The sequence below is a fragment of the Hakea prostrata genome, chromosome 5 (assembly GCF_041222555.1).
Source record: "Hakea prostrata isolate BN-2017 chromosome 5, UWA_Hpros_2, whole genome shotgun sequence".
Taxonomy (NCBI): Eukaryota; Viridiplantae; Streptophyta; class Magnoliopsida; order Proteales; family Proteaceae; genus Hakea; species Hakea prostrata.
The window spans coordinates 12,761,436-12,774,321 of record NC_142604.1 but is presented as its reverse complement, the minus strand read 5'-3'; the positions used below and the strand labels follow the sequence as shown (position 1 = coordinate 12,774,321).

Genomic DNA, 12,886 nt, shown 5'->3' with positions numbered 1-12,886 from the left:
CATAGCTTGAGAAGGTCTATTGTAAGAAGGCTGGACATACTGGCTGTTATCCTCTTCTCGTGGTTCAAACTTCATAATCAGAATTATTCAACATATCTTATATATTTTTCCGAATAATGTGTCGTTTACCATGAAAAATAACTGCTACATTCGAGAATGGAAGCTAAGATAGTTAACTTATGATGCCCAAGCAAATGAGCAATTCCATTTTGTTTTCTCCAAAGCAGTCATTTTCACTGTTAGAACTAATGGCATATTATCTAGTTATGATATTTTAAGTAATTTGATTGATATGTCAAAAACTGATAACACTTCATTAAATGAAGCCCTTTAACTTATTCCAAATTGGGTTTAGAGTAAACCCTTTATCAAAATTATCAGAACATCATTATCAATTATGGAAGTTAAATTGGCAACTACTTTGTATTTAAACTTAGTTTTTGTTAAATAGTTTGCCAATCCTTAGAAGGTTAAGAAGTTAGATCATTTTTTGAGTTTTTCTCATGCTGCCAAGTTAAGTTTGGCTTAAACTATGATCTACCCACTTATGTGGTCAATATTACATGTTGCTTACATGAATGAATTTGAAATATTATATAAAAAGAAATATTATTTTTTCCACTATTTACTCTTAAATTTTCAAATTTCGATTTTTATTAAGACATAATTATCCAAACCACTTTAATTGTTAATGGACAAGAATATTCCTCACCCATGTAAATGACCAAAATGCCCCTCTCACTCATAGTGTACCCAACCCTTAGGTGCGTGAGGGGAGGCGGGGCAATGGTTGCCAGCAGGTGAAGAGGTGGTAGAATTTTTGGCGAAGTGTAAGAAGATGTGTGACCCTCCTAGGGTTTGGATACATAGTGAGTGAGAGGGGAATTTTGGTCCTTAAATGAGCGTGGGTATTCTTGTTCAGCAACATTTAAGATGATGATGGTATTTACTTCTTAGCACATTTCAAATCTAAAAACTTAAAAACCTTTACATAAATGGTCAAAAGGTGATGTTGGCTAGTTATATTGGCCACATAAGTAGGTCGACTATGGACCAGAGTTTAGGCCCAACTTAAGTGGGTAGCATGAAAAAACTCTAATTTTTTTTTTCTTTTTTGGGAATTAGTAACTTTGTTTAAGGGGGGGATAACTATTATATAAGCAAGGTTTATCCTTGGTCCCAAAGAGGTTCAAACATTGTCTTTGCATATGAGCCAACCCCTTAAGGTTAATAAGTTAGATAATTTTTTCGTTCCCTGATTTGAAGTTCATTGGGCACCTTGACATGCACCTCTACTACATTCTTAGGGTGATTTTTCTTATAATTTATAGACAGAAACCCTCGTCCATCACTCCAAGAAAATTTGAATTTTTTATGTCAACCTTAGGTTAGATAATTAATTATCAAGTGACGTAACTTAACCCTGAATTTTTTTTTTTTAAATAATCATCAATTAATGTTAATTGCTTGCCTAGTAAAAAAAAATTAAAAATAAATACTTAAAACTGTTCAAGTTTAGGTCCTCCAAAATTTTGTCCAGGTTACCAAAAAAAAAAAAACAATAGGTGGGACTAGAATGTCTGTCAGATGGGTGGAGGATTTAAGGGAAATCTAATCCATCTACCCAAAGGGAAATTGTTTCTTGTTGTGCATTGAATGCATGGTACCCTATTAGGATCTAGGTTTCTATATCAACCGTTTGCAAAAATTGTTTTCAATACTTGTGCACAATGAACAGTGGAGATCGAAATCTCAACATTGGTTCAATCATTCATACTTGTTTAATGCTGCAGATTAATTACACCGCATCAAGTAAGACCCATGCGTACGAAATGGGTGGAGGAAATCCAAATCCATCTGCTTTCTGGTGTTCCTCATACTGACAACTTCGGTTTACGAAGTACTGCAACATATTGGTGGATGCAACCATAAATAGACAATCTTGAGAACGCTCTCACATGCAGCGTTTAAAGGTAAGAGTTAAAGAGGAACTTATTCAGATTAGAGAGAGGAAGAGAGAGAAGATGGTGAACTTCATGAGAGCTGAGAAGGCATTGGTGCATGGGCTGGTGAAGCTGGCTGGGTTGAGACCCCAAATGGTGGAGATCGAGCCTGGTACAACTATGAACTTCTGGGCTCCATCTGAAACCTCCAAGAAAGTAAAAGCGAAGACAGAACCGCTGGAGGAGAAGAAGAAAGCAAAGAAGCCAGCAGTAGTTCTGTTACATGGGTTTGCAGCTGATGGCATTGTGACATGGCAGTTGCAGGTGACAGCATTGTTGGGTAAGTATTCTGTTTACGTTCCAGATCTTCTCTTCTTCGGAAGCTCCAAGACCAGCAAGACTGACCGGTCACCGGAGTTTCAAGCTGAGTGCGTAGTGAAGGGGCTGACGAAGCTTGGGGTGGAAACCTGCACCGTGGTGGGATTCAGTTATGGTGGGATGGTTGCATTCAAGATGGCGGAGCTCCACCAGAACAGGGTGAAGTCTGTGGTGGTTACCGGCGCCGTCTTTGCCTACACGGAGTCCATCAATGCCACTATAATCGATCGGCTAGGGTTCTTGTCTTTGTCAGATATGCTGCTGCCAACGACGGTTAAGGGTACCAGAAACCTTCTTAATCTCGCTGTGTACAAGAAGTTTCACTTACCAGATCGCTTCTACAAGGACTACTTCCAGGTATTTTCTTGCTCAACATCAGATCTTATGGAATATATCAATGTGCCCCATGTCAAGGCATCAAAATAGCTTTAAAAAATTGTTGGGGGTGGCACCGAGTTGGGTCGTACTTCAGTGTTGTACAATTACTGAACTACCTACGATCCAGAAAAGAAAAAAAGGGTAGGTGGTCACTTTAGATCAACTCAGTGTTGTGTAGTAATTGCGCAACATCGAAGCCAAACGCCACCGGTTTTGCCATTTTAACATTCATATGTGAGAATGCATCATTTATGAGAGATTCGTTTCCATGTGTCTCTGCCGGTACGTGCCGGACACTATCCCTTACTCAAATTCATGCATCATCTAAAGTGGAGCTAGGATTTAACAAGGGCCAAAGCACTGATATTTCATATAATACACAATGACTTTGATACCCATTGTCTTTATTCTTAAAATTTTTCTTCAATTGGCCCCGAGTAGTGATATTTCATATAAAAAAAAAACAACCAAAGAGAAATTTTCAAAAAATAAAAAAACAAGGAGGGTGAAATGAAGGCAAAGGTAAATGTCAATATCTCACACACTAAAAGATCGAAGGCCTGAAAATTTTCAAGGAGGGTAGCAACAGTAACCAAGTCGAATACTTAATTCTGTACTTGAATTGGGAATTGGCTTCTGCTGTTTCTACCTGCCACAGGGAAAGAAGAAGACCGGATATGGAACCTAGAGTTAATGAATCGTTTCCTCTGCTCCACTATTGAAGATGTATTAACTGTATGGTTTCAGTTCCTCTCTGTCTTTCTCTAATTTAGGGTTCTGCAATTCCACTCACTGAGTGCTTATCCGATGATTATTTTGGTCCGTTCATTTGTAAAATGGAAAGCATTTTTTACTTTTCCAAACTCATCTGAGATCTTGGCATGTCACTCCATTACAACCACCCAAAATCGTTTCTTGCTATCCAAGGTTGTTCAACTAGTAATGACCAGCACCTTTTAGTGAAAAAGTCATAGGTTCTCCTTTTCACCCCTTAATATAAACTACAAACTCTAATAAAAAATCAATTCTTGCTTTCATCATTACGTTGATCGTAGCTTACATTGATTTTCATTCGGCTTTCAATGATGCCAGGCGATGTTCAACAACAGAAAGGAGAAAGCTGAACTACTAGAAAACTTGGTCAGCAAGGACTCCATCAGCCCCAATTTTTCACAGGTACACCTTCACCATTTTCTTGAATTCGCAAGAAGCAACTCATCCCTGAAGTTGGAACCAGAGGGATTCCTAAGATTGGATTGGACCTGTAAGCAAACTTTGCTACAGAAGGTCCCTCTTTTGTGGATCAGCCCATCCAATCTTACTGGAACTCTTAGCTAGCCAGTCTCATATATTGATCTCTGTATCATTTTGCAGAAGTTATATCTTCTATGGGGTGAGGACGACCGGTTTTTCGATATGGAGATTGCCAAGAGCCAAAAAGAGTATGTGTTCACTCGTTTAGTCATTTCAGGGATCAAATTTGAATTTGAGAGAGGACATTGTCTCCACTCTGTTGCTACTCTGCATTGTAGGCAGTTCAAAAAAATGTTGGGTCTTCCTTGGGTAGGAAACGTGAAACTTGCAATGAATGTTGTCTGATTTGTACCTGGGTGTATGGTTCTGCAGTAGATCAGAACTGCAAAGCCATATGGTCTCATGTACATGACATATCTGAGAGATGTGCATCAATCAAACCTTCACGAGTAATGCAATGAAATGCTTCATAACTAGTAAATGTTTTTTATTTTTCATGAGGGGGATTAGACTGCATATGTCTAACCCCTACGCAATGTTACTAATCGAGGGAGCCTCGTGCACTGGGTATGGCCCTTACCATGGGGAGAAGGGGGGGAAATTGCAACACTCTCACAACAACAGTGGTTTCATCTTGGCTTCCTTCTCACACATCATACAGTTGACAATATCCTACTCAATATGACAGGAAACTAGGAGACAAGGTAACACTGCAAAGCATTAAGAAGGGAGGTCACCTGGTTAACCTGGAGCGACCCTGCATCTACAACAGGCATCTTAAGGCAATCCTTGCTTCCCTGCACACAGATGCAGCTTAACAATGAAGTTCACTCTTCCCATTGCATGGTTAATGTTTATCTGTCCTGTAGTGTCTGTTTCCCTGCTTTCCGTTTTTATTCAGAGAATGCATCTGCTTGCTATTGTTTTATCTACAAATGGGAACTTTTGAAGATCTTGGCAAAGTTGAAGACTATCATGGAATTGACTCTGATGAATTAAATAATACAGAATATGAAACTGTATATGAGATTTATTCGAATACAATTACATTGCATGGTACAAATACATTAAGGACCTGCATTATAATCAAAAGGGAGGTGAAACAAAACTATGGGTGATGGAAGATGTAACTCATGTAAGAGTTCCCTTTATGCTGGATAGATTACAGCACAATGTTCAAGGCAATTACAAGACAGCAATTGAGAAACCAGACACTATGAACGAAAATTTTATCTGAAGGACCACTGAATTTCCTCGAGAGTTCTCCCCTTCGTCTCAGGGACCCAAAGTGACACAAATACCACAGTAAAAGCACTCACAATTGTGTAAAGGGTGAAGGTACCTGTTGAATGGAACCACATTTTAGTACCCATCCAAATAAGTTAAGAGAGAGAAAGCAAGAAGAGACAGAGAAAGAAAGATGAAGGAAGAGGGGGGATGACCTCCGCTGCTCCAAGTCAAAAGCAAGTTTGCAGTCATTGTAATCACCCAAGAGGTTAGCCAGTTGAACAATGTAGCTACACTTCCAGCAAGACTCTTAATATTCACTGGCATTATCTGTCATGCCAAGTATGCAAAACACATGAAAATGAGTCTATTGAAACTTTATCTAAATCAAGAAAGAGAAAGCCATACTGTGTCAGCACTTCATCAGTACTTCCTATTAAGCCAAAAAAAATTTGATCAGCAAGAGTTCCTAAAGTCAAAAGCTAATTTTAGAAAATTTTCTTTCCAGGACTTCTTCCCTGCATCAAGTTGGTCCTCAAAGGCAGACACTACGTTTCACCTAGACGACATGTTGGTCCTAGCTTCTAAGTATTCCAAAAGAGCACTGCAATCTAAAGCATGAGATAGCAATATGTTGGTCTCTGTCTAAGAGATCATACGCATCTTTTGAAACCAGTTCAATTCATACGTCCCTGCCTTTAGCAACATCCTTTGCAATAAACTGAAGTGCTGCTAGAAGCCTTTCTTCAATTCCACATGAAATTTAAACATTGCCAATGTGATTTCCAGTAAAATGTCAGATGTACTATTAAGCAGAAGTCTTCTCTTCTCTGTCAGAGAAAATAAGACAGAATTATCCATGCATACCTCTGACATTATAATCCATGGGATAGCTCCAACGCCTAACGAAAAGGCAACCACAAAGGCCTGCAAGGGAATAATTGGTTGATCTGGAATCACCAACAAGAAGAACTATAAACTGGAAAAATTCTGAAGGGATGAAAACATACCACAATCCCGACCACAGAAAATATTCCCAACAGATCATAATAACTAGATTCGTCAGTTAGTAAATCCTGTTTGCAGTAGAATAAGAAATGTATTGTGTTCAATTGATGAATTCATCATGACGCTTACCAGGAAATGTATATCAGGAAAAATTCAAAGGGTCAACATAACTAACCTTCAGGTAGAAACATATTGCGACAAGTAGAAGACTGACAGTCATTCCAGATGAAGAAATCTGCAGCAAGATATCTTCAGACATTTAAATTCCAATTTCCAAGAATAGACATTACCTGGAAAAGAAATCTTTCAGGTTTCACTCACTATAAGAAGAAGCCGACGGCCAGCTTTGTCAACCAACCATGTTGTTACTCCAGTTGCAATAACCTAGAAAGCATGCATACAAAACTTCTCATTAGCTGTGTCTGACAAAAATTTCAAGTTAATCTGGACAATAAATAATAGCTTATGATTCAATAATGTACCTGAATAGCACCAACTCCACATGTTGCAACACTACTTGAAGAAATACCTGCTCAAATGTGATGCAAGGAAATTGATAAAGTAATCATTAGAAAGCCAAAACAATCCACCCCTATATTAAATGACCAACAATATTCTTGATGTAAGAATGAGCATTACATTAAGTAATACCAAAGGGAAAACAGACACAAGATAGTTGCAACAGGACCAAAAAAACGACAAAGCTAACAACACGAATATAAACAGAGGAAGTTCCACTGGTACTGGATAGTCCACAACATTTACAAGAAGCCCCTCCTGGCTTCCACTTGGCATGTTAATTGACAACAGAATTGCTAGATCTCTGCACCCAGTTGAACAAGATATTCATAAATGCAGCCAAGGTTCAGCACATATTATCAAGTCAATCCAACAACCTTCAAATCTCCTGCAACTATTAAATGCTAGAGACATTTTGCTAACTCTAACCCATCAACATGGCTTACAATTAAGCTTCAGTGGTATCAGACACACCAATTGAGGCAGCACTTAAATTTCTAGTCACAAATTAACACCTAATGATGATACAAAATATAATAAAGTCTATACATAGCCCTACTGGAATTTGGGAAATAAGGCTTGTGTCAAGAAGACAGCAGCATTTCTCTTTACTTATAATGACTCAAAATGTGTTCGAGAATATAAATAAAAACAGAACTATCCTGCACCCTAATCCCATGTTACAACACTTCAAGCTGGTGCATGGATATAGCACATGCCCAACTTGCTAGCAATAGGATGAAAAAATTTACCACTAAACCCCTAGGTAAATATGTCAGCTAACTATTCCCCAAAGTAACAAATGGAACACAAATATCTCTTGTTCCAGCTTCTCTTTTGATGGAGTGATGGTTGATCACCACATGGTTTGTTTGATCACGCTGGACCAGGTTCTGAACAATGCTGATGGCTGATCTTTTGCCAGAGTCTAGTTGCATTAAAAGGTGAATTTGAACATCAAGATCCTAAAGAAGGCACCAAACTGAGTCACATCCTGTTTCTTGCTTCACTACGTGACAAGTTTGCCACTAGAAAGAGTACAATATTGAGAGGCAAATCTTACGTCATTGGAGAACCAGCTCAATCTGCAATGGTGAAGGCCTGAATACACATGTGATCATGTGGAGAAAGAAAAGCACCATTTCCAGGAGTGACTCTAAGTACTTCAAAATTCGATATACTGCTTCTGGCTGCATAGGTAGGGATCATGCATGTATTGACTAACGAACAAGAAGTGCCATTTCTGGCTGAGTATGAGGCTGAGTATGAGAGAGATAATAAATCAAATCTCCCCACCAATCTGATGACCGCCATTGTCAATATGCTCACCATCCTTACTCTTAAGATAAGAATTAGTTTCAAGTGGCGTATCAGCTCGTTTACAAACCAGCATCCCTATGTCAGATAAAATGGTCAAGGGTATATTTTTATCATAAGAAAGAAACCAATTGAGTTGAATGAGTTACTTCAATGCCAAGAAAATATCATAGTCTTCCCAAATACTTGACTTTAAATTTTGTGCCTAATTATTTCTTTAGGTCATAGATTGAGATATCATCATAGATCAAGATCTCGCGAGATGTCTCATTATTTTGAAAACACAAGATGAGATCAATAGCAAATTAACTCAGTCAACTCAAGATCTCGATTGAGTTGCCCCTGCAGATGATTGCTACTACATCTAGCCTACATCTATAACCAATCCAACCTACTTCCAAGCACATACAGGAGAAATTAATTTGAACACTGCTAATGTTTATTGAGGTTGTTTTACATGAAATGCATGATTTTATTTTTTTTTTTTATCTTTTAAATGGCTAGATTATGTGTAGAGTAGAGTAGATACTTAGTTCATCGTAGGGGCTACAACCCATGGACCGAAATAATTTAGATTTACTTCTTCATAAGTCTAATAGTGTAATTGTGTTCTAAAGGCCTAAAATAGGCTATATACCAAGTTTCAGCCTCATCCCCATAAACAGGAATTTCCTTGAGATGACCATTCAAGTTGGTCTCAAAATAAATTACACCAACTCGCCAAGATCTCAACTCAACTTAGTTTTCTAAGGTACTGAGTTCAAGTTCTTGAAACATCATTACCAGTACCAGTTCATGTAACACTTGGGTGCAGCAAAGATGTCAATACTAGCATTCATATTGGTTCACGTAAGTACTGGACGCACGTAAGGATTATAACTTGAACTGTCTCCAAAGTAACTTGGAATGATAATTTTCTTCAAACCACATGGCAGAGATGGAGTCCGGAAATGCATTTCCAAAATGTCAGTATATATTCCTTCTTCCTCTATCAGCAAGATTTTGTGAAAATCTGGTTCCTAGTCAGAGGTCCAGGAACCCAAATTCAGTCATTATGTGAGTGAGACTTTAGTTTCTACAGAAATTTACTTGGAACGCAATTTACCTTTAGGATTTTATTTTATTTTATTTGTTATTAACTTTACATCACTTCTTTGGAACTAACCAAGGGGGAGAAAGAAAAAAAAGACTCAAGGCACTACTTATTGTCCCACTGTGAGGAAGGATTTCAATTGAAACGTAATCCAAAAATCATTAGTGTCTCATGAGTTTACCAGCAGTTTTAAAAATGGTGGTGGAATAAAATAGAACACCATTGATTCCACTAGCCTGCTGCAGCACAAGTAATCCAATTCCCATCTGCAAGAAAAATAAAATCCCAGGAGAATCATAATTCATGTTGTCAATATTTCTCTCATTTCCACTTTCCCAGTTCCCTTCCGTCCCCCTTCTGTTTTACGACAGTCCACTTTCAAGTTTGGGAAAAGCAGAATCACAAAACTTCAAGAGAAGGCATAATACCGTTAAAGGAAACCAATATCTTTTTTGTTTTAGATCAGCAAATCGAATTGTAGTTCTTCTGGTTGATGATGCAACAGACCTCTGTACAAAAAATATGACAGTGACTTGACAGACAGTAACAAATAAACCATATCATCTATTGGAATTTTACAATAATCCTCAGTTGATTGGTCTAAAGATTTGAGACAGAATTTATGGACAGACCTGGGATGGTTGGATTTATCTTCCATACCAACCGAAGAAAAAGAGAATGTTAAATCAGGTACCTTGATTTCGTTCACTTCAACAGATATGTCAGTATCAAAACCCCGTAGAACTTGCAATGAAGCTTCAAAATCATCCATCATACCCATTTTTGCCTGAATTTCAAAAGAAAAGATAAGGACATATCAGATTCTGAAACGTGAGTTAGGCGTTAACTGAAATAGAATGTGCTTCACCCTCACCAGCCATCGTGGAGATTCAGGAATGAAAAACAAAGCAGGTATCAAAATTGTACAGGGCAGGATTCCTGCTCAAGAAGGAAGTTAGTTAATGAGCTTAAATCCATCAATGAGGCGTTACAGTAGTATGGTTCAAACCATGCTCTTTCATTTCACAGACAGTGCTAGTGTTTGATTGATTCCAATGAAATTTCAAACAAAAATGTGCTAAGAAAGCTCCCAAAAAGGTGAACATTTGAGCCTTCAATCAGATACAGGTTGAGAAAGTTGTCACTTACATAAGCACGAGGGATATGTATGTAAGTTTCCTTTAGTTATCAACTAAATTAATCGAAATACGGGAATGTAAACATTTACTCTCCCACATCCTGCTATCACTATTTATTTAATGCTAACTTCTTCTTCTTCTTCCTACTCTCATCTTCTTACTAATGCTCTTGTTCTCTTACAATCTTTGGTTCCCACTCAAATTTAAGCCTTATGCAAGCTTCCAGAGGAGGAAAGGAAGAAACTAGACAAGTAGAAATGATGACTTTTTATGAATGAACTCTATGTCATTGCTTCAAGAATGATAATAGAGGGGGGAAATAATGGAAGAATCAAAGCCTGAAAATCAGTGCAAGTCGAAAATATGATTGATAAGAATGCAGATGTTCCAAAGAACCCTCTCAACATGTTGGCCATATTTCAAATATCTCCTTATAAGAATCATCAAACCCAACATTTTTGGTGGCTTACCTATAACCGCAAGAATTCTCCAGTTAACAAAAAGCCCCAGGATATAAGCCAACATTATTCCAATTGTAACTGATAGCTACAGAAGAGAAATCAATTCAGTTGATTAATTTGAAATAATTAAGGATGATTACTATTATCAATGCTAGCAGAAATTCTGGATTTAAACCATGATGTAAGAAGATGGAACTAACCTGGTTCACTGACCCCAGGCCTCCTCGCATGTTCTGAGGTGCTATCTCTGCTATATATACAGGCACCTACAGAATGTGAACATAATTGATTAGGAATTCTCAAAGAAAATAATAATTACATCAATAAGTGATTATTTAGGCTCCCCATAGAGACAAGAACTTCAAGCTCACAGTGTAAGAGATAACTCCTACGCCAAATCCTTCCAACAACCTCCCCATGTATAGAAATGAAGAATCCTGGTAAACAGACAGAGATGACATTGATCAACAGGCAAAAGAAAAAACATAAATGTTTACATGGATAAAGGAGAAATAATCCATTGAAACCAAACTCCTTACACGGGCAAAAGATATTGCCAGCCATCCAATGACATTAGGGATAGAAGCAATCATCAATGACTGCAATTCAAGTGGGTCATAAGGAAGAATGGTAAAAGCATGAGTTAAAAGAGAAAGAAACTTTAAATCATCAACAAAATAAATAAGAAATGACTACGCAAGTACCCCTTTCCTTCCTATGTACTCAGCAATTTGACCGCTGGCAATTGCCCCAACCATGGCACCTACATTAGATAGAGACCCAAATATCGAGAACTGCACATCACAAGATAATGAGTTAGAATTAGAAGATCCATTTCAGATTCATCCTAAAAATGCTGGCTTTTTTTTCTTTTTTCTTTTTTCCTTATAAGACTAAAATAAATGAGCAGAAGAAGACTCAAGTCACTCAACCTCGGAGATTGAAAGCCCTAGATCGCTGATGATGTCTGCTTGAGTAGGAGAAGAATAGCCACCCTATGTGAAAGAATAGAACCAATTAAGAAAGAAGAGATCAAGAAATTCCAGGAAAAAGCTGAAGTAGAGGTGGGAAAGAAGAAAAAAAACTTACGGTAAAACCAAACTGAATAGGGCCCAAAGCAACGATGAGAACGCAAACCAAAACAGAAATGGAGTTATCTCGGATGACCTGAGTGGAAGAGCCGAGCTTCTCAATCATACTAGACTGCCTCGAACCCATACGATACCAACTACCCGTATGAAGGAAGGGCTTCTTGAGATCCTTTCCTTCCTCGTTTTCATCTCTGAAACTCATCTCTCTCTACTCCTCAATGCTGCAAATCCGGTCCCTCTCTACTCTCAATTCTCCACCTCTCGAGTAGCAGGCAGAGACGAGAGTGCTGCAGGGCCTCTCTCTCCTCTTTCCTTTCTTCTTCTTCTTGTAATACAGTATTGAATTAATGTATTACTGTTCCACCCTACTGAAAAGTTCCAGCAGAGATTCACCGGAACGGTGATTGAGGAGGAAGAAGAAGCAGAGCAGAGCAGAGCAAAAAGTTGAACTCTTGAAGTGAAATCAAGAAACGAAGACGAAAACAGTGAAGTCAGGAAAACCCGGATGTGAAGCGAGGTCAAGAGTCTCAAAAGACTAGTAGTTAAAGTTACTGCACCCAGAATCACCATGTTGTGTGACCATCGTCATCAACCCTGTTCCAAGCAAGATTTTCGTTGCCGTCTTACTTCCAACAGTCCGTGACTATGGTGTACGCACGTTTAGGTTAACTTTGATCTTCACGCCAATCATTTGGTATCATTTTGTAATTTGATGAGGACGATAGCAATTTTTCAAATGAAGATTCTAAATCATTGGCATACAGATGTACATTATGCGTTAAAAGATCGTAATCATAGTAATTAATCTGAACCGGTAAATAGTGTTCTACATGAATCTTACGATGGATATTACTCTTCTCCGCCCTCTCAGTCAAGATTTTCCTCCCAAACATCTGACAGTCAACAAGAGAGAACGGCGGTAGATTTCAATGCGCGACCACGTGTTTTCAATGGTCGAAATCAAAATCGAAATCTTAACCGTCCGTCTCGTAAGTGGTAAAAAGATAAAACGGACGGTTCAGATTGTAATCATGGGTCGACCCGACTTCATATTGCATCCCCCGAGGATTATGGGTTC

At 38.2% G+C, this 12,886-nt stretch overlaps 2 protein-coding genes across 2 annotated transcripts; one reads left to right on the top strand and one right to left on the bottom strand.

The window, feature by feature from the left end:
• Nucleotides 1-1,769: 1,769 nt before the first annotated feature.
• Nucleotides 1,770-4,970, top strand: LOC149015225 (uncharacterized). Its single transcript, XM_089155160.1, has 4 exons — nt 1,770-2,678; nt 3,792-3,875; nt 4,074-4,141; nt 4,642-4,970. Exons 1-4 carry the CDS (start codon nt 1,959-1,961, stop codon nt 4,769-4,771), a joined length of 1,002 nt encoding a protein of 333 aa, XP_089011286.1. The 5' UTR covers nt 1,770-1,958; the 3' UTR covers nt 4,772-4,970.
• An 88-nt stretch (nt 4,971-5,058) lies between these two features.
• LOC149015224 (sugar transporter ERD6-like 6) lies at nt 5,059-12,387 on the bottom strand. The gene is made up of 18 exons (XM_089155159.1): nt 11,807-12,387; nt 11,650-11,712; nt 11,422-11,511; nt 11,257-11,316; nt 11,089-11,154; nt 10,918-10,983; nt 10,727-10,802; nt 9,992-10,056; nt 9,812-9,904; nt 9,546-9,626; nt 9,299-9,383; nt 6,671-6,717; nt 6,510-6,572; nt 6,364-6,423; nt 6,191-6,256; nt 6,048-6,107; nt 5,396-5,510; nt 5,059-5,295 (listed from the first exon to the last, which is right to left on the bottom strand). The coding sequence occupies exons 1-18, from the start codon at nt 12,008-12,010 to the stop codon at nt 5,183-5,185; spliced, it is 1,473 nt and encodes a 490-aa protein (XP_089011285.1). The 5' UTR covers nt 12,011-12,387; the 3' UTR covers nt 5,059-5,182.
• Between the last annotated feature and the right edge of the window lie 499 nt (nt 12,388-12,886).

Bases quoted from the DNA above. Each gene is read 5' to 3' on its own strand.
- LOC149015225 (XM_089155160.1), top strand. From the start codon at position 1,959: ATGCAGCGTTTAAAGGTAAGAGTTAAAGAGGAACTTATTCAGATTAGA. The intron at 3,876-4,073 runs GTACACCTTCAC...ATCATTTTGCAG, and splicing joins TCAGCCCCAATTTTTCACAG to AAGTTATATCTTCTATGGGG. The intron at 4,142-4,641 runs GTATGTGTTCAC...TCAATATGACAG, and splicing joins ATTGCCAAGAGCCAAAAAGA to GAAACTAGGAGACAAGGTAA.
- LOC149015224 (XM_089155159.1), bottom strand. From the start codon at position 12,010: ATGAGTTTCAGAGATGAAAACGAGGAAGGAAAGGATCTCAAGAAGCCC. The intron at 11,317-11,421 runs GTACTTGCGTAG...CTTGAATTGCAG, and splicing joins AGTACATAGGAAGGAAAGGG to TCATTGATGATTGCTTCTAT. The intron at 6,573-6,670 runs GTACATTATTGA...CATGCTTTCTAG, and splicing joins GTGGAGTTGGTGCTATTCAG to GTTATTGCAACTGGAGTAAC.